At 45.1% G+C, this 20,997-nt stretch overlaps 1 protein-coding gene across 7 annotated transcripts in view; it reads left to right on the top strand.

Annotated features, from left to right (window-relative positions):
• The window catches only part of LOC308067857 (putative E3 ubiquitin-protein ligase HERC3), a 55,591-nt gene that overhangs the window by 10,245 nt on the left and 24,349 nt on the right, over positions 1 to 20,997 (top strand). For 6 of the 7 annotated variants that reach the window (XR_013929775.1, XM_080397396.1, XM_080397395.1 and 3 more), the window contains exons 3-8: positions 13,939 to 14,098; positions 15,541 to 15,617; positions 16,199 to 16,420; positions 18,812 to 18,903; positions 19,920 to 20,050; positions 20,637 to 20,797. Coding sequence is in view for 6 of the 7 variants with exons in the window: in XM_080397396.1 (XP_080253522.1) it covers positions 13,939 to 14,098; positions 15,541 to 15,617; positions 16,199 to 16,420; positions 18,812 to 18,903; positions 19,920 to 20,050; positions 20,637 to 20,797 (843 nt within the window). In the remaining variant the exon portion in view is untranslated. Of the gene's footprint in view, positions 1 to 3,033; positions 5,336 to 13,938; positions 14,099 to 15,540; positions 15,618 to 16,198; positions 16,421 to 17,990; positions 18,049 to 18,811; positions 18,904 to 19,919; positions 20,051 to 20,636; positions 20,798 to 20,997 lie in introns of all 7 variants that reach the window. The other variant, XM_080397398.1, reaches the window with a different exon arrangement.

The following is a 20,997-nucleotide window of genomic DNA, read 5'->3' as shown; positions in this document are numbered from 1 at the left end:
TCCTCTTTGCATGAGGAGTGAAGGAATTTAAAAAAAAAAAAAGCTTGATCACCAGTAGCTCCAGGAGGTTCCACTAAATGGGCTTTTCAGAGAGGATCTGGGACAGCTTTGTGCAGTGGGCATGGAGCTGAGGCTCAGCGTGCAGCTATTGCAGCATTTCCCGGGTGCTGTCGTCTGGAACAGAGTCTTGCTTCACATTCATCACGTTCTGTCTACATTTCCAAAGCAGACCCGCGTGCCCTGAAAGATGTAGTAGAGGCCTGGCAGCACTGCTTGTAGGCATCGGTGCTGCCAAAGCCTGGGAGGCTGTGCCAGGGAATGAGCGTGCTGAGGGATCTGTGGGGCAGAGGCGCCCTTGCAGGGTCAGGCCTTCGGTGCTGGCCTGCAGCAGCTGACTTTAAACCAGAAAAATAATAAAGGAAGGATTAGGACATAATCTATGTTTAAGTGCCTATTGTGAATGTTATTTGTAAGCAGAGTCAGGTTATTAAGCTGGCCATCCTTTGCAGAGCTGGGTGTGTTAGTTTGTACTCATCCCTTCCCCTCCCTTGATGGCTCACAGGAGCTGACCAGGCTACTCGGGCTTGTGATGCCTTCGCCAGAAACTGCAGCAGCGTGGGCTCGTTAGGGGTGTCCATCTCTGCCCAACTGGAGCAACTCGGGCTTCAGGATGGTTTTAGGCCTCAAAAATCAGAAGGCTGGATTTAAAAATGACTTCCTATAGGAACAGTATGTATATGGTCGAATGAGAAATAGAATCAAAGGAAGGGCTTTCCCTCAGATACCTTCAATATGCATGGGTTGTGTTGAGTTGCTTGGCTGAGGGCTTTGAATGTGCCATGTATTCAGTGGGCTGTTTTAAAATTGGTGTGGTCCAGATCGTGAGAACTGACTTCTACACCAATAGTCTCTGTGACCGCAGGATTTAGGAGAGCCTGAACCAGAAGTCGTCTGTTGTCTTGTCAGTAAAGAAACTTCCTACAGTCATTTCGTGCTCAGATTATGTGTTCTCAAATGTAACTCTAAAGTGCTGTCTCTAAAATCACATGTATTATTACAATCATCAGATTTCTCTCTTGATTTTACTTTGAGGAGTGAAAACAAGAGTGACCCCTGGGAAGAAAGATACTGGCTTTTTTTTTTTTTTTTTTTTAGAATCAGTACAGCCTATTTTACTGAGAACATGAGGGACCATTTTAATGTCCCTTGTCTCAAAAGGCAGAGCTGTAATAGGAATGACCAGCTTTTTGACTTTAATTGGGGATTTGTAGGGCAGTTTAGCAACCTAAACTTCCATTTATCTTGGTCACGTTTGTTATTCCTGTATTGTGTATAATTTGGAGGCTTTCTGAAGGTGCAACAGAAATGAAGGCTGTCTGCATGCCTGGCCTGGAAGGAGTGTGAAATGCTGGTGTTGGCGTGATGTGTGGCATTAGTGACTGTCGCCTCTCCTGCAGCCATACTGAAGCTGAAAGACAGGCTCAGGATAAAACAGATGGGTAGCTTGTGTGTGGTGAGGTAAAGAGAGAGGGGAGGGAAGAAGCTGGGGGCGATAGATGCAAGTTTTTCCAAATGCCCCAACATTTTTGTGCTCAGTAGTTGTCTGTGCTTGGCAAAAGTGATGACTTCATGAAGCTGAATGGAGAAGTAAAGCTGAGTGTCCTGGCTTCTGGGAGGCATTTCAGTAGTTTGGTGGCTGTTGATGCTGGAAGTTCATCGTTCTCGTTGTCAAGATATGTTATATGACAACCGTAGATGATGATATGCAGTTATTAAGGAGCTTTTCTGTAGCTGGGGGTTAATGAATGGAGATCTGAAATAAGAAATCTATCCCTACCAACACCAAAAGCTCTGTTCTCATTCCCAATAAAGCAGCCCAGGTCCTTTTTCTCAGTAAGGATATTTTTTTCCCTTGCCTTAATATCCAATGTTTCCTTTGCATGAAAACATGCAGGCATGTGTTTTGAGTTAACAAAGCCTGAGTTTGATAAAGGTGAATATAAAGCATTCTGTATCATTTGATCTCGAAGGCTCACAGAAGTGTTTAGGGTCTTCAGGATGAATGTCCCCTTTCCTGATTGAAAAGGGGTTGGCTTGTTTTTCAGTGTGTAATAATTATATGGAAAGACTGAGTTGGCTTTTGGCTCATGGTGCATGCTTGTTGCTTGCTCTCTTGTCTATAGATGTCAAATCTTTCAGAAGATGAATAACTATGTGATGATTTTAAGGCTGGCTCAGTCAACATTAAACAGCCTGATACTTCTCCGTAAGCTGTGTTGGAAAGAAGAATTTGTCTCAAAGATCTTTGTGAAATACTTTATTTTGGAGAAGAAAAAGAATTTGTGATGCTTAAGGCTGCTAGCTGTTCTGACAGCAGAGCTGTGAAGAAATGCTCACTCTTAACACCTGACCTGCCTTTTAAACAGCTCCCTGCATATATAAACTCACTGAAAAAGAATGTGTAGATGCTCATAGCTCCTTTTCTCAAAATGGTCTTCAGATCTTACAGTAGAGAAAATTAATAAACTCTTGTAAAAGTTTAATAGGACTGCATTAATTACCTCCCTTTCCCAGTCACCATGCTTCTTTGCAGTAATGTATTTTCAAGCAGTATTTGTGAACCTGAAGGGGATGTCATTGAAAGCAAGGGCAAGGGTACTGTACTGAGTCGGCACTGTGCAGGTGTGGCTTTTCAGGAATGTATGGCTTTGTCCTGCTCCCATGCAGATCATTGCAGGATTGAAATAAATGGGAACAGCGAGGAGCACACTGAGTGCTTTTGAAAATCACATGCTACAAGGCCTGGGGCTGCCAGCAGTGAGACTCTGCCAAGCACAGCTACCTAGAAAATGTAGCCTCCCTTCTGGAAGAGAATATAAAATGCCTGTGTGAAGGCTAAATGCTTACTGTTGAGCAGAACTGTGCCAATAATGTGAAAAGATAGCAAAATAGCACCTTCCAGAGGCAAAGGGTGAAGCCCTTGTGACATGCTTGAAGTGTGTATAGTCTACAGCAATGTGCGCTGTCTTGCAGGGACTTGGAGGTGCTTCACTTGGAGCCGTCTGCTCAGACATGATCACCTGCTGCGGGAGGACACGCATACAGCAGTGACCTGCAGGACTGAGCACAGCAAACTAATAGTGAAGTCTTGTCTTACCGACTGGGGCAGTGATTTGCTGCCTGGAGCAACTGACTGAGCCTCAAGGACAGGCTGTGGATGTTCCTTGGTCCTCAAGCCTTAAATCCATTGTGGTTTGCCAGCATGTATACTGGAAGGGGCTGTGTTAAGGCATCTGGGAAGGGAGCAATGCTGTGTGTGGGAGCACTGTAGGGGAGAAGCAAACAGATCTCTCATCCTTGCAGGGCTGGGAGGTGAAAGTGCTGTTTAAGTGGAGCTGTCAATTTTACTTTGCTTGCCTTTTTCTTCTGCATTTATAAAGTTGGCTCGATAGTTGCCACTGATAATTCTTCCAGGGGGCTGTGATGGACTGTAGTGAAGGACGTATTCTTCCTTTTCCGTGTTCTGCTGCCCTTGCTTACTGCCACTGACCTTTGTTGCAGCTCTCCAGATTGCTGTGGCTTTGCCTGGGATTTCTCAGGCAGAAATACAGCTTCACACTGTATAGTACCAGCACATTGAATCCACTAGCTACATACCCATCTCCATAATTCCTCCTTGAACCTCTGAAGATCGTCCTCAGTACATCACCCTGAGATCTAGTGCATCGTGGCCACACTGGAGGAGTTGCCCTGGAGCCGTGACATTTGCCAGGATGTGCATGGTGGACCTTGGGTGGGCTCTGACTGTGGAGAAACATCCACAACTTCTGTGTTGCCAGTGGCCACGAGCCTGGCTGAGTGACCACCTCTGCAGCTCTCTGCAGTAACCTGAAGAGGAAAACGGGTGCTTTCTGGGTTTCCTGAACACACATTTTTCCTGTGTTTTTTTCACAAGTCTTGGTGCCTTCCCTCTTTTGAAAGATCTTCCCTTACTTGTTTACCTCTAGGATCTGAAGGTGGATTCTTAGCTTTGCCAGCTGATGCTTGTCAGACTGAAGCCGCCTCTGCCTGGCCAGCCTCTCCCGGAGCCTTCTCTGGCTGGCTTCTGGCTGTGCCAGTGTCAGTCTGCCTGTGGCCTCTCAGAGGCACTTGGAGAGGCTATGTCCCCTAGACAAAAGGCAGCAGTGTGGGGAAGTAAAAAGCTTTCCATGGCTATGTCCAGGGAAGCGGTTTGCTTTCTCAGGGTAGGTGTCTGCTTTCACAGTTGTGAGGGGGAGTAGCTGGCAAAGCGTATGTGAAGTGACACGCTGGGGTGTCACGGTGGCCTCTTGATTCTTGCTCTTACATTCCTGCCCTGATGTGACCACAGGCAGCTTTTATAAAGTGAAGGCAGCGTTAATAACTAAGCCAGCCTCTCTCTCTCAGATTTAAGCCTGTAAGTAGCCATGCTAAATAAATATGAGCAGTATAGTACTCGTTGTGCAGGGAAGCAGTCATCTTGATAAGCTTCATTACTGTCTGTGGATGAAAGGGGACTGCAGAATCATTGTGTCTATTATTTAGAGCTTCTCAGCCTTGACCTATGGACACTGTTCCCACCCCTGTGACCAGCAGTGTTCCTGGGAATGTCACCTGCTTTTTGTCTGTCCTTTACTGTCCCCTGCTCTGGTTTTTGTTCAGTGAGTGTGTTTACATTTCCTACTTTAACCAAATTATCAGAGCCTTATCACCTTCAGTGCTGCTGTTGTCAGTCTGTGCAATCAGGCTGCTCTGCTTTACTGCTGCAAGTGTAGCAGCAGTTCATGAAAGTAAGACCTTGAGATTTGAGAGTTGGACGTGTAAAACCCAGTCTCTTCTGGGTATAGTAAACTTCCATTGTCAAAAGCTGGAGGAGGTTAAATCCTCATGCAGGCGTTTGCTTGCTCCATATTTCAAAGTTTTTGTCTTACACTAAAAGAAGTTTGAGAATAAGGTGGGCTGTGTAGTGGGGATGTGGTCTCCCCATAAGGTTTGTTTGAAACATTTGCAGAGCACAATGTTTCTCACACCCTCGTGTGCAGTAGTCTCACCTAGTCTGAAAGTAAGGCACGACAAGCATAGAATGTTTTCTTAGAGAGGCTTGGCAAGGAGGAGGAGGGTAGTGGTGGTGAAATTGTGGGGCTGGTGTTGGGCAGGGCGGTTCCAGCTGCCTACGTGTTGTGCGTGTGATATGCCTGGCCATGTCAGACACTGTCTGCAGTCATGAAGCTGTGTTTCCGAAACTGTCCTGCAGCCCTCACCTCCTCACTGTGAGCCTTCCTCTGGTGTCACTGCTGACAAACCACAGCCCGCAGAGGTATGCGAGTGAAGCCACAGGAGCAGTTTTAGCTGGTTAGCTGGTTAGGTTAGATTAAGTTTTCAAGAGCACCCTGATAGCTTTGGAAAGTCTGTATTTTGCTGTATTTATAGAGTCTGATTTCTTCTTTCCTCCAGATATTGTCCATGGCAGCCATAAGCACAAGACACCCAGGTGGTAGGAGGTGAAAGTATCCAGAGGGAAAGCAGGGGCTCATTCCTGGGGTCTTTGAAGGTGAAAGGAAGAGACAAAAAGGCTCTGACAAACAGCATGATTTTCCCCTCCCCAGTTACCAGTTTGAGTGGCAGAATTACACTTCTACTGGGGATGATATTTCCCAGAAAAGCTGGTAAGCATACTTGTGCTGCTAATACTGGTAAAAGCATTGAATAGGTAAGATGTTGAAGTTATGCTGACAAAATAAGGAGAAACCTTCATAAGGAGAGGGGGACATCTTGGGTGTGCTTCTCTCTTAGTGCACTTTGGATTGGGAGCGTTTCAGTTGCTGGACTTTTTCTCTTCTCCTGTTTCCAGTTTTATTAAAACAGACATGTTTTAATGCTCAGCTGGCTTCATTAGGACTGAAATCATGAAGCTCTTCATAGCCTAGAAATACAGCCAGGATGTCTGTGTGCAGAAACATTTCTGGTATGTGCTGGTGGATACTGGGGAGACTCTTTATGTTGTGAGGATATATCGAGCTGTAGCCCTATATATAGTACCAAATTTGCCTTTATACAATCCTGCTGAAGACCAAAGTCAGCTGAAGTTTCCTACTTAATGTATAATAATCTTGTCGGGGAGTTTGGTGATTTGCTGCTGCTTACTTGTGTTTTTGTACGGTAGTTTGATGAAATGCTGTTGACTGGTAAGTTTGGGCCATAGTGTCTTTCTCATTTTCTCGTATTACTGGTTGAAGGCAGTAGCAGGTTCCCCATGGACTTTTTGGCTCTTGAATCAGACTTCTGTAAGTGCTAATGCTGTTAGTGTCATCTTGTTAGATGGTTTAATGTGTTTTGTGTAATTCATCTCCAAAAAAAAGAGAGAACTCTCCTCCTTTCCTCTAAGAATTAAGGCTTTTCACTACCAAGAGAACAGAAAGACGATATGGGTGAAGTTTAGGTTGTGGTTGGTGTCTGATTAAATATTCAGCTGCCTGTGCATTAAAACCTTGCATCTCACACTTCTGATACAGTGCTTGGGCATCCTTGATGTGGACTGTATTAACAAGCATGGCAATACAAAGAAATGTGGCTTGTCTGTCCTCTGATGTGCAAGCTGCTAGCATTTAACCCAGAGGAATTTCTTGCCAACAGTTGTTTTTTTTTTTCTCCCTTCCCTGTGTTTCTACTGCTATCTTTATTATCCGGACAGGCTAGCAAGATACATCTTAGAATCTGTGAGCACTTTCTTAGCAGACAGCAACAACCAAGATAAGCAAATGCTCGGTCACTTATTGTCAAGTGGGGGAGGCAATGAGGCACTCTGGCCGGGTGTCCAAGCAGTCTGAAAACACTTTATTTCTTTCAAGCCACAGCTTCTCTTCTGCGGTGAAGAAATCTAGATGTTGCCGCTGAAGGTGTAACCTCAGGGCTGATACCTTCTGTACGTTGTTTTCAGATGGTAGAAGCCATCTGGTGCTGTTTGTGTACATCCTGGTACACATATGGCTGAAGGATTCTGCCATGTCCTCTAGCAAAAGCCTGTCTTGCAAGCAGCTGGAAGCCATACGTAGAAAGGGTGTACCAGTTCTCTGATAAACTTACTAGGAGTAGGAAAGTTAATTAATCACTCATTGCCCGTGCATTCTAATTGGTGCAGTGTAACAGGGTGCTTTGCGCTTCCAGCAGTTGCAGATGGTGAAGAGCTTGCATAGCTTTCCAACACCGGGGGCAAAACATAAGCCCTGTCTTATAAATAGTGAAGCTATGGATCGAAAGTGGGCTTTTCAGGGGTCTTCATTCTTGGCCCAACTTTACTGCTGTTTGCAAACCTTCAAGCTAAATGCACTGGCTGTCAGAAAGCTTACACAAACATACAGCACCTGTCCTCAACTCTTGCCAGAGTGTCCCTGCAAACTGGACAGGCAAAAAATCACAAGAGCACTCCTGGGATCCAGGCCTGTCACCATTCAGAGAAGGGCTTTCCTTCAAGGCATTTTTGCCTGGACTTCATTCTTTGGTCCAGAGTGTACTTTATGAAAAAAATCTAACAAGCTTAGGACCAAAAGAAGTCAAACCTTCATATGTCTGTTTAAGTTGAGATCTGTGAGTTAAATTGTACAGAAGAGAAATGAAAACTGGAGCTCCACCAGATATGAAGAACTTGATAAATGACTTCTGAGCATTGGTGCTGTTCAGAGACAGCTGGTGGCTTCAGAAGGAAAAGATTGGGTAGGTGTGTACTTCTTGGAACTTAGATTTTTTGTTTTTGAAAGCTGTATGACATGTTGAAACACTGTATTGCATAACTCCTTCAACCCTTCCCTGTTGTTTTCAGGGTTTTGTTCTGCTTGGCATTGTATACAGTAGTACCTGTAAAGCTCCAATTGACTATAGTTTTATTCATCAGTTACTGAAGACACAATACCAAGAATAAACTTCACCCTTTGTACCCTTCATTTTGGTGCAGTGATGCATCTTTTCTAAGGAATGATTAATGGTGCTGTGATGCTCTAGAAATTAAAACAAATGTATACCAACCAGTAAAACACCTCATTTTGATAAGAGGAAGGAAGGGGAGGTCAACAAAGCAATTATCAGATATTTTTGACAATACTATCCATGTTAGCAGGGAGATGGTATATTTGGTAGCTTGGCAAGCTTGACAGTGAACTGGAAGCCTTGTTGGACTGGCTGAGCAGTCTGTGCCCATAGGGCAAGGCTGGCTTTTTTCCATCTCTGGAAACAGATGTGTGTGAGCATGTAAAGCTTATTTCTGGTGTTTGTTTCTTCTTGACTTTGCAGGCAAGCTGTGATTGACAGGGTCTTGGGAATGTATTGTGGTGAGATGAGCCATATGTGTATATTTCTAAAGGCAAAGATCTTCAGTTCCGAGACAGGCATGTTCTTGCTGTCTGTGGTCATCCAGGGAGTCCAGGTGAGCCTGGGTGAGAAGTGCAGTCACTGAAGGCTTTCAGTGATGTAGGGAAGCCTTTCAAAACAAGTTGGTATTTCTTAGTCCCCTGGGATGGCACACAGAGCGAGGTCAGGCTTGTGTTGATAAATTAAACTTAAGATGAAGTTTGTGGGGGCTGGAGCAACCGCTCTGTATTTCTAAACCCATTGGATGGCCACTCTGTCTCAGAGTGTGAAGCCCTCGCCACAGCCTCCTGATACGTCAGGGCACTTTTTCTCCAGTTGCAGTACTGCTGTGGTCAGTCCTCCCTCCACCAGCTGCTGATCTTTGCTCACTGAGTCTTCTGTCACCTCCCCAAGGTGCTCTGGCTCAGAGGCAGCTCACAATAGTCCTTCCACAGCAAGTGAGAAGTATACTTATTGTGGCAAATACTGCTTTCCCAGGGAGGAAACTAGCTCAGTCATGCCTGCAGGTAGTAAAACAGTCTCCATTATGGATGCCCTAGCCTCCCATATCACCCATGTTTGTTGTTTTGTCAGGCTTGTTTTCTGCCCTGGAATACTTGGCAGTGTGCAGGGACCAGCTCTGGATGAAGAGCATGTTCTCCCAAATCTGGGTTCTTTACCATGTGTGCAAGAGCTGACCCACACACAAAGCAGAGATCCTTATTTATTGCATCTCTATGCAGAGATGGGTGCTGGGTTGGGAGAACCAGTTGGGAGTACCAATTGTCATTGGTTTTTATGAACTTCGTCTCCATTTAAAAGTACAGTATTCTCTTTTCACTGTGTTCGATGGGTAGGGTGCTTTCTTTGCTCCAGGGTGGATTTTTTAATATACTAACTAGGGTAGCTCACACATACACAAGTAATTTTCTGTTTAGTCTTATTAACCATTTGAATCTCCTTGAGTTTATCTTGTTATTTCTTGATATATTTATGGTGTCTATTCCTTCTCCCAAGGCCATGTCTTGTTAACTGTTTGTTGTAGTTTAACCCCAGCTGGCAACCAAACACCACACAGCTGCTCACTCACTCCCCCCTCCTCAAAGGGATGGGGAAGAGAATCGGAAAGGAATGTAGAACTCGGGAATTAAAATAAGAACAATTTAATAAGTAAAGCAAAAGCCACATATGGAAGCAAAGCAAAACAAGGAATTGATTCACTACTTCCCCTCGGCCGGCAGGTGTTCAGCCATCCCCAGGAAGGCAGGGCCCCATCATGCATAATGGTTACTCAGGAAGACAAACACTATAATGCCAGATGTCCCCCGCTTCCTCCTCCTTCCCCAACTTACATACTCAGCGTGACACCATACAGTATGGAATATCCCTGTGGCCAGTTCGGGTCACCTGCCCTGGCTGTGTCCCCTCCCAGCTCCCCGTGCCCCTCCAGCCCTCTCTCTGGCAGGGCCCAAGGAACTGAAAAGCCCTTGGCTGGGTCTGACCCTCACCCAGCAGCAACCAAACCCACCCGTGTGCTGCCAGCAGTGTTCTCACACCGAACCCAAACCACAGCACTGCACCAGCTACCGAGGAGAGAATTAACTCTGTCCCAGCCAAAACCAGGACAGTATCCACCCCTTATTCCATACCGTTGATGTCATGCCCCACTTTCCAATGCATCCTCATTAACCACCATCACCCTTCCCATGCTTTGATGTAATACACAGGTATCATTCCCCTGGTCTCTGGGCTGCCCCAGTATAAATGTCTGTAAAATGTCCATTGAGTTCACTTAGTCCATGAGCATGACCTCTTATGGTGGTCACTCAGGAGAGAAGTTGTGTTATATGGGGTTATCGGGCACCACAGCCAGCTCAGCTTGTGTCACTGCTGCGCTTGTACTGCTTCTTGTAAGGCTTGTTCCCCAGGGGTTCAGGTGGTTCCTGCTATAGTAATTTCTATACTGTGAAACTGAAATCATGGGTTACATCAATTTAAAGGTATACCTGTTACAGTCTCCACCCCTGGTCCCTTCAGACCAGCCTGCAGGGTTTAACATCGCAAACGACCTCCCCACCCTTGCCCCTGCTTTGGAGCAGGTACAACCCTGACAGACTGCAGTCTATGGATAAGTCCTAGCTAAGTGAAGCCTCAGCTATGAAGCACAGTCTCTGCAGAGATATACCTGCTGCAGCATCGCCTCATCCACAGCCATGGTTGTGTTGAGGTACACCTGTTCCACTGTGGCCTTATCTGTGGGCCGTGACCACACACCTGCTCCAGCATGGCCTTATCCCTGGCCACAATCCCTCCAGGGGTGTACCTGCTCTGTCATGGGCTTGCCCATATCCACATGCTTTGAGGTGCCCCAGCATGACCTCGTGCACAGCCACAGATGCTTTGAGGTGTATCTTCTCCAGTGTGGGTTTGTCTTTGGGCCACAGTTCCTTCAGAGGCATACCTACTGCAGCTCAGGCATAACCATGGCCACAGACACTTTGAGCTGTACTTGCTGTGGCATGAACCTATTCACAGCCACAGATTCTTTGAGGTGTCCTGCTCCCGTATGGACTCATCCACAGGTCACAGTCCCTTTGACTCAAGTTCACACTGGAGTTCCAGCCTGTCCAGTGCAGCAGCACAGAAAGAGCAGCACTGCCCTGGCCATCTGCCAACCCTGGTGCATCGCCATCACTGTTATCAAAATGTTCCTGGGCACAGCACAGTAAGATAAGCAGTACAGCAAGCATCAAAAGCAAAAAGCAGCCACTAACAAGCACTAGACTCTAATATACGGTGGGGCAAGCAAGCCACAGGGCAAGCGCAGAAACCTCATGACTAATAGCTAGACAGCAATAACAGCTATACATTCAGACTAGCGCATTCCAGTCACATCTATGGTTGTCTCGAACCCTTCGAGCCCAATGTTGGGCTCCAGAAGGGACTGTTGTGGTTTAACTCTGGCTGGTAAAGTGCCATGCAGCTGCTTGCTCACTTGCCCCCTCACCCAAAGGGATGGGGAGAATTGTAAAGGAATATAAAACTCTAGGGTTGAGATAAGAACCATTTCATAAGTAAAGCAAAAGCCACACAAGCAAAGCAAAACAAGGAATTCATTCACTACTTTCCACTGGCAGGCAGGTGTTCAGCCATCCCCAGGAAGGCAGGGCTCCATCACGTGTAACGGTTACTCGGGAAGACAAACGCCATAATGCTGGATGCCCCCCCCACTTCCTCCTTCTTCCCCCAGCTTATATACACAGCGTGACATCTGTGGTATGGAATATCCCTGTGGCCAGTTCGGGTCACCTGCCCTGGCTGTGTCCCCTCCCAGCTCCCCGTGCCCCTCCAGCCCTCTCTCTGGCAGGGCCCAAGGAACTGAAAAGCCCTTGGCTGGGTCTGACCCTCACCCAGCAACAACCAAACCCACCCGTGTGCTGCCAGCAGTGTTCTCACACCAAACCCAAACCACAGCACTGCACCAGCTACCGAGGAGAGAATTAACTCTGTCCCAGCCAAAACCGGGACGTGATATATAAGCATTAATTAACATCCTCTGTTTTTCAAATTCTTTTGACCTCTTGTCTTTCCTTATTGGTATTTCTTTAAAGTAAGTAGTCCTTGTATCAGGCAGGCTGGTGGGTTCGTGACCAGTTTTAAGAGCTCAGGTGCTCTAGATACTGGCCAGTCTCACTGCATCCTGGCCAGCAAGCTTACGGCAAAGTGATGGGTTCATAAATCAGAGGGATTTCCTGCAGAGATAAGGATGGTTTCGTCCCTCTCCTTTTGATGGTGGGATCCTCTCCAGTGGGAGCTTTGGTTTTGGACCTTCAGGTCCCAGTAAAGAAACGCCACCTAATTTTAGCCAAGCATGTGTCAGACGCTGCAGCAGGGTTTTTTTTTGTCTTGCTGGCTGGCTGAGAGCAAGAGAGGATAGCCACATGTGCTTCTGTGGTGTTTGTGATTGACCTTGACCAGCCTGTACAGCTGCTGGTTGTTTAGAGCTCACAGATAAAAATAGGCTACCTCAGTTATATATATGCAAATGAACATAAACCGGGCTGCCAGGCAGTGCTACAGTTGGATGCTTATGGGCCCAAGCGTGGAATCTGTATCTGTAAATTGAGTTACTGCTCTTAAAACCTGTCTGTGCCTTTGCCTGGGGTTGGTAGTGGGACTGGGTGAAATTAGTCCTGCTGGGCAAAGGGCAGTAATTGATGGCAGGGCTAAAGGATGGCCGGACTGCATGTAGGCCCTGTCCTCAAGCCCTCCTAGATGCTTGCGTGCTTATTGCTGGTAAACTGCATCTAATTATTGCCACGAATTATTTTGAGTGAAAGGAAGCACATGTTCAGGTAGCACTTTCCTCCGTTAGAATGTATATTTAAATAACCGTCACCTTTCTCATCCGTAACATCCGTTAGGGATTCTTCTCATTTTCTGACTTCCCAGACTTAGAAGGCAAGCCTTCCTAGGGGTGTCTTCCTTTGAAATTATTTTAAGATATTTGGATTGGTCGGTACAGAAATTTTGGTGTTAAATACATTAATGACTTCTGGATGTCCTTGATGTGGGGTATCACTTTCATAGAATGGCGTGTAACTGCTCCCTCTCATGTCACAGGCACATGGGACTTTTTAGAAGACTGATCGCTGCCTTGTAGCTTACATGGTGAAATCTTTCTTTATCTACCTGAAACACTTGTATCTGGAGAAGAAAAAAGAAAACCAGCTTTGCTTCTGTCTGGCTTGTGGGGAATTTTTCCACCAGATGTGTGGTGTTTCCGATGTTTTATTGCAAAACAAGACTTTTATTTGCATCTGTTTGTAAAAACTCGGTGTAATGAATAAGATTTAGTTGTTGATGTTGTAAGAGTAGTTGTCAAAAACCTACTTCAGTTGCCTAACATAATGTAACGATGAAAAGTCAATTGTAGGGGATCTTCCCGAGGACTGTGATTTCCGCCTCCATAAGGCCACCTTGCTTTGCTTCTATTTTATGAGACTCATTTAAGAGCGTCTGACAGTGGTAATAATAGGTTGATAGGTTCCAATTTGTTCCAGGCTTAGCACAGAGGATGTTGTAATGCACATGCTTTCATGCATCAAGCAACAAAGCAAGGGGTGGGTGCGTTGGTTAGCTTTGTGGATGACTCGTCCTCATTCAGCGTGAGAGCCGTGGAAGGTCGACTATGTTTTACAGGGTCTGCCAACTTCTGGGTACTGGCTGAGCCCCACGTCAAAACTGAGTGAGAAAAACTGAGATCTGGGAAGTGTGGTTGTTCTTAAATAACCTGATGGGTTTCCCTGTATCTGTGAGGCTGGCTGGGTGTAGACTGTCATTGTGCTTGGGGACGTGTGCGTGCCTTTCTCCTATGATTTGCAGACCAGGCTTTCAGATGAGCTCAGCAGCTACATGTTTTCAGTAAAACCTGGTGCTTTCCTGTTATAGGAAGCGTTTTAAAACTAAATTGGGGATCAGTGCACCCATCTGAATGGCTTTGCATACAGATTTGTCCAGACCTGATGTCTGCATGTCACTGAGATGAATCCCGTGACTGGAGAGGTTTTCTGTTTTCAGAGCAAATTGGAGCCCTGGCTGGGCAGCACATCGTGCATGTGGCCTGCGGAGAGTCTCACAGTGTGGCACTCAGTGACCAGGGCCAGCTCTTCTCCTGGGGTGCCGGCAGTGATGGACAGTTGGGCCTCACCACTATAGAAGACGCAGTGACGGTACCAAGGTAAACTTTTAACAGGTTCAGGTTTCCTTCAGGTAGCTGCTTGGAGGGGATGCATCAAGGGTTGTTACCTTCCAGCCTGGAGTTGGTGGGAGTGTTGCTTTCTCTGGGGGGCAGTAATCGGGCACTTATCACATAGGGGGGTAAGGGTGATTCCTCCTCCTTTTCTGTGCTGTACTGGTGCTCCTGAGCCTCCCCGGGACTCGGACAAGTCCTTGGAGGCTTGGGCAGGACAGGCTGCCTGCTGATGGGTGTGTGGCTCACAGAAAAGAAAATCCTCAATGAGAAGTGCAACCGCAACTGTGTCTTATACAGAGCAAGGAGGTGCACAAGGGACAGCCCAAAAATAGAAAAGCAGTGTGATACCTATCTCTGTTCCAGTCCTTAGGAAGTCCTCTGAGGTAGGAGATACATTTCAAGAGCAGGGGAAAAAAATACATGGCTGTGTGAACTGGCACTTCAGCTCTGACATTCTCCTGCAGTGTTGCCTGTTAGCATCAAAGCTACTAAACCAGCCTGCTGCAATTCGGAATAGCAAATGTTGCTCAGAAACTTTAGGCTAGTGCTCAGTTTTCTTGTTTTACTTGTTTAATGCATTTTACCTGTGCCAGAGCACTAATAGGGTTAAGTGCAAGGACACGTAGATGGTGGTAGTGGCAGAGGCCGGTGGCAGACGCCAAGACTTCTCTACCCAGAGCAGTTCACAATGATAGGTTTTAGCTTATCACCATAATAAAGATAACTGGTCCCTTTGAACTTCATGGTGTTGTATCATGCTACATTAATAATAGATGTAGTCTGTCGCTTATTCAGTCTGCACAGTTCCAGTGTAGAGAGAAGTTTGGGACGTCTGTCTACGATGGCTGTCATTGTTGAAACAATATTTAAAGGAAGAGTTTCAGTCAGAAAAGATTAATGTTTGAGCTGAAGGGCTCGAACTGTGGAAAGACAGTCCTTAACTTGGAGGTGGCTCTGATGTAACGGAGAAAGACAGGCTCACATGTCAATGTGATAGTGCTATTTTAAAAATAATGGCTTTATGAAATAACTCAAAACTTTGACATGCTATTTTACCTGTACAAGGCACTGAAGAGGTTTTGATGCTGTAACTCATACGAACTGCTGGGCCTCTGACAGCATGAAAAATGTCAATGCCTGAAAAAGAATAGAGGGAGAGACACCAGGAACCAGCTATTTCCACCATTTCCAGATGGCTGGATTCAGTGTTATAGCGGGAAATGCAGTTGGGGTTAGTAGTCAAGTGTCTGGAGGTCTCCACAGATTTACATCTGTTATGTATGGATTTGTATCACCTTCAAGACCCTGTTCCTCAGCCTCAAAACAGTAGGTTATGTGTAGAACAAATACCTGAATGGAAATCGTAACTTTGACCTAAGGTGATACTGTATTTGTGGACACGTTTTCTAAAATAGTGTTGTCTTTAGGCTGATAAAGAAATTGAACCAACAGACGATACTGCAGGTTTCCTGTGGAAATTGGCATTGCCTGGCTCTGGCAGCAGGTACCGTAACATTCACTATTTATTACCAAGATTTGTGCTGTTATTTTGCACAGTGTCCAAGATAGCTTATTTCTGCATAATAAACCAAGGACGTCCCTGTCCCAGCTGCTTTCAGGCCAAATGGGAGGCTATAAAATGGATCAGGTACCATGAATACTAAAGAGCTTTGCCAGTACTGTCAAGAAAGAAAATGTTACACACAGGCCACCCACTGTCTCACTGGTGAATGATAGCAGGAACACTTAAAGACTTTCCATCTTCATGTAGAGAAATGTGTGTAATTTCTTCATGTTGAAATTATCCTTGGTATTGCTCTTACGTGTGCAACATGTGGACTGTTCTTCATTACACTGTTAACAGCAGTCCGATGCTGTATTTTGCACTTAGTTACATGTCTGCTTATTTTTCTGGTGGCTTCAGACTGTGCTTTCATTTTAGCAAAGAATGTCTTGATTTTTTTTTTCCCCCTCCATCATGAGGCTTGGGTGGGAGCAAAGCCCCCAGCGCTGGTTCTTGTTCACTTCGACAAACTTGCTTTTCTGTTGACCGGCTTTTACTCTGTTCTCTTTCTTGCCTTGCAGATGGCCAGTTCTTCACATGGGGGCAGAACAGCTATGGTCAGCTGGGCTTGGGCAAAGAATGTCCCTCCCAAGCCAGTCCACAACGTGTCAAGTCTCTTGATGGGATCCCTTTGGCTCAGGTTGCTGCAGGTGGAGCCCACAGTTTTGCCCTCTCTCTCTCAGGAGCTGTGTTTGGCTGGGGGAAGAACAGCTCAGGACAGCTGGGACTAAGTGATGAACGAGGTATTAAAATTATGCTCCTGGGTGAAAGAAGGATGGACTTCTCTTTTTGCATTGATGGTATATTTTCACTGACCAGATGTGTAACCCTCAGCAACTCCTCTTGGAAGGAGAGGGCAGAGGAACAGTCTCTGATGGGCTCTACAGGCTCTTCGTACTTAGTAGAAACAGAAACAACTTTTCCCCTTGGATGTTAGTGGAAGTGAGGAAGGTCAGAAAGAAAGATGTTTCAAATGTGAGTGTTAACATGCAGGCATCAAAGGAAGTGCATGTATTTCTTTCTCTTCTTAAAAATGCTTTGTCCTTACTTTGTTTGAAGTTGGTGCGGAGCAAAGGCTCTCACTGCGGAACATCAGGCTGAACCAATCCCCTTGCTTGCCAACATTTTTGACTGGTGAGCATCTATATGCTACAAAATGATGGCAACACAGAGTATCTCAGTATTGTAAAATGTTGTCTAGTTTATTTGTTACACAATTTTCTAGACATACAGGGCCAATGGTAGTTTTTTTCAGGTGGCCATGTTCAGTGAAGCCTAGCCATCAACAGACTTAAAATACTACTTATAAATGAGACTGAAGAGTGGTTGTGACATTACCGCTAGTGTGAAAAGCCCAGGTCTCCTCTGCTTGTTGTTAACACATTCTTAACTTTTTGCAAAGGCGAGTGAGTGAAAGATTTTCTCTGGAGCTCCAAATCAACATCTTTATTGTTTTCTGCATGATGGCTGAGTAGCTTTAATTATTTAGGCAAGTTACTGAGTGTGGATGTGATACCTAGCATACGTGGATAATTTATTTTGCTTGGGTGAGCATGAGATGTATGTATTTGTAAATGTTATGTTGCATAATGTAGCATATAAACACTGTACGTTGCAAGAGAAAAGCGTTACCTCACATTTTGTGTCCCTATAATGGAATAATGCATTTTGACAACCCACCCTACCACCTGAAACTTACTTAAAGCAATTACTCAAAACCAGCCTGTAGTTTAGCAGAGAAGGCTCATATGTTGTATGCGCTGTTTCATCTTGCTTTACACTTTTAGAAAAGGGAAACACAATTGTAAGACTTGTGACACGTTTTGTGTTCTCTCAAAAATGCTTCAGATCTATTCTCTTGTACCGTACGTAAGCTAGAGCTGATCTGCTATAAGAGCAGCAATGGTCTTTCTACGCAGATTGGCAGATAAATGCTTCTAATTTCAACAAAGCTGCAGTTTATACGTGAGAGGCTTGCTTTGACTTGGTGCTAATCTTAAATGAACATAGAAAGGGCATCTGCTTGTGGGGCTGTGTTGGCCAGGGTTCATAATCTGCTTACATGGCACTGTAGTAAATACGTGATATTTATGGTAAGTGAATCATGGTAAGGCAGCGTGAATTGTACTTAGTGAACAGCAAAGTCTACAAACACGAGTATTCTGCAGCACTGTTACTTAAACAATTATGCTGTAGAGATAAGTGCCATTCCTGTCAAAATAAAGATCAAAGTGCTAAGACACAAATCAAATGAAAAATTTGCTCTCGTTTCTAAATCCCTGAAATTGTGACCATTTTCCTTTCACTACCCAGAAAAAAGCACCTGTCAAATCCTTGGGTGAGAGTCTTAAAAACTGGACAACTGCTCTAGGTAGGAACCCGATTTTTTGTTGGTATGAAGTAAGCAGCTGCTCCCCTTAATGTCCAACTGTTTTGAGGTACCTGCTGCTCCTTGAAATGTTTAGCTTTTATTTTTACATAAGTAAAACATGTAACCTTGCTTAGTGTAGTCATCCTCAGGAGACCCACTTTTAATGATTAGAATGTCAGAGTGAAGGAGAAAAGCATCATTTAACGGTTGACAGTGATTAGCCTTTGCAAGTAGGAGGATCTTCTTAAAGGATGACAACAGAAGGGAGGCAGGCATTTAAATACACCTTGGGACTCAGCTTGTTCTGTGTGTGGTGCTAGTGTCTCCCATGTGTCAGGATTGTCCTGTATGGGAAAGGTCTAAGCAAGGGTTTGGAACAAACGTTTGCAGTCATCAGTGAGGAGACTGGAACAGAGCATGAGGCCGAAGGCAGGCATAGCTAGGCCACACTCATCACACCTCCCAGAAACTGCAAGTGCATCTTGAGTTTGTACAAGGTTCTCAATATGAGCATTCTTGCTCAGGTTCTCAATATGAGCATTCTTGCTCTGGGCAATTTTCTTTGAGCCAGGACAAATCTTTTAAGAATTGGAGGGGGAAAAGCAGCAGTGAAGCACTCAAGTATGTGGGTTTTTCCCCCCCACGTTTTTTTTTTTTTTTCATTGCACACGTAGACCACATCTGAAAATCAGATTGCCAGTGGCTTTCTCAGACACTTATGTTTGTGTTTATGAAACAGCTCCTTTATTTGTCTTCAATGCAGACCGAGAATCCCCTTGCCATGTGAAGCTGTTGCGGTCTCAGAAGGTTGTTTACATCAGCTGTGGAGAGGAACACACAGCAGTTCTGACAAAGGTAAAGATGCTTACCTGGGAACACTGCCTGCTGTTGATGGTTTCACGTTAGTTTCCTGGGTAATAGTGAAAAGAACAGGTTGACTTACTGTATCCCATCCAACCCCAGTGCAGGAAACTAAATGGAAAGTGTAGTTTTACTATAACTGTCATTGCCAACATGATTCATTGCTGTTTTTGAAGATGAAGATGTTGATAATCCATGACAATGAATAGTAAAACTCAAGTGAATCGCTCGAAGAGATTAGATTTGAGCAAGAAAAAAATAATTAGCAAATACACATCCAAGGGGTTGAAAATAGTGTTTTGTTGGAAGATAAACAGAGTGTGATATTGTGCATCAGAATGAAATGCAAGTCAAAACAAATGAGTGTTTAAATGAAACATTAGTAGTCACTCCCAGCACTTACAAGAGGTTTTCAGTTCTGAGCCTGCTGTTTCCCAATGGTGTATAGTTTAGTGGACAGAGGACAGGGCTGGGATTTGGAAGATCACTGCTCAGTTTTGTCTTGCCTCTGCCACTTCCTAGGTGTTGCTTCCTTTTTTGGTGCCTCAGTGTTTTCCACTGTAAAATGAATTAAACAGCTGGGTTTGGGATTCGTGTGGGGAAGAACACCACTGTAGATTAGTTCTGTAGAAGCTCTGGTTCAGAGAAAAAGCTCACGGTCTTTTTGATCAGCAGCTGACAAAGATGGATGTGAAGTGCTGTGGAAATGGGTGCTACTCAGCTGTGTTTAAACCTGCTGGGGTTTCAGACTCATCTGGTGGTGGTCGTGGTGGCGGTGGGAAGCTTGTCTAATGTAGACTTACCTGAAGATAATTCTGTTACTCTCTGACGGGTGACAAGGTAGTTTATTTGGAAGCTGCATTAGCAGAGCCCAAGTTTCTTTTCTGAATCCTTTGGAAATCCTCAGCAATCTCTGCCTAAGCTTGGGCTCGTACTGAAACTGGAGTCGGAGATGCGCTGCTGGGTTATGGGTCCCTAAATGGAGAATATGCTGTTTGATTTGCTAACAGAGTGGAGGGGTGTTCACGTTCGGTGCAGGTTCCTGTGGGCAACTGGGACATGACTCCATGAATGATGAAGTGAACCCCCGAAGAGTTCTTGAGCTAATGGGCAGTGAAGTATCCCAAATCGCTTGTGGCAGGTGAGTCCTGTATGCAGACAGAAATTTTCTTTGGTGGTGGTTAATGCTAACACTGAGTCTTGTAAATAGTCTCGCTTCTGTATCCTATGTGTCAAAACTAACTTACATTTTACTTCTCATGAGAATTTTAAGACCCTCTAAAGGAGGCTTTTTTTAATTGGGGTTGTTCCCTGTGCTGTTACCTGGTAACAGATACCTTTACATCTTAATTCAGCAAGATTCAATAAGAGCAGCAGCCCCTTTGGTTACAAGTTTGCAGCCTTTTTCATAAAAAGGGTTAGGAACACTGGTGCTGTGTTGTTGCCTTTTGATATATACAGGCTTAGCAAATGACTAAGCTAATTCTGTGAGCCTGATACCAGCTGTATGCTGGCTTTAGCTGCCCTTTGTCACTTCCCTAAAGAGCTCCATCCCATAAACTGGTGCCATCAGGTGGCAAAACCTGAGCATTGGTGCTGGTGTAAAGACTGCTTTGCACCGGCTTCTGGCCTAGGGGAACAGAGAATAAGTTTTAGGCTGTTTGTGGTTTGTTTGTTTCCTTTTAATGTTAAACAAGGCCCAAACTTTGTACCCATCTCTGTTCCAGACATCACACTTTAGCCTTTGTGCCTTCCTCAGGAATGATCTATGCATTTGGCTGTGGAACAAGAGGCCAGCTGGGAACAGGGCACACTTGCAATGTTAAGTGTCCCTCTCCTGTCAAGGGTCACTGGGCAGCCCACAATGGGCAACTCTCAGGGAAACCTGGTACGTACTGTGCACCGCTTGGAGTCGCAGATGGACATAAATGATTTCAGTTCACTCATCGCTGTCTAAAGGCGTCTTGACATTGTTCTGTGAAAGTTCTTGAATTGGCAAAAGAAACCCATCCTGTCCCAAATGCACTATGGTGATTACTGGGTGACCTCTGTTAATGCGTACCCTCTCCCTTTCTCTTTTCGTGGTAG

The sequence above is a fragment of the Falco punctatus genome, assembly GCF_963210335.1.
Source record: "Falco punctatus genome assembly, chromosome: 1".
NCBI classification, from domain to species: Eukaryota; Metazoa; Chordata; class Aves; order Falconiformes; family Falconidae; genus Falco; species Falco punctatus.
The sequence above is the reverse complement of the archived record's forward strand: the minus strand, read 5'-3'. Positions and strand labels throughout refer to the sequence as shown.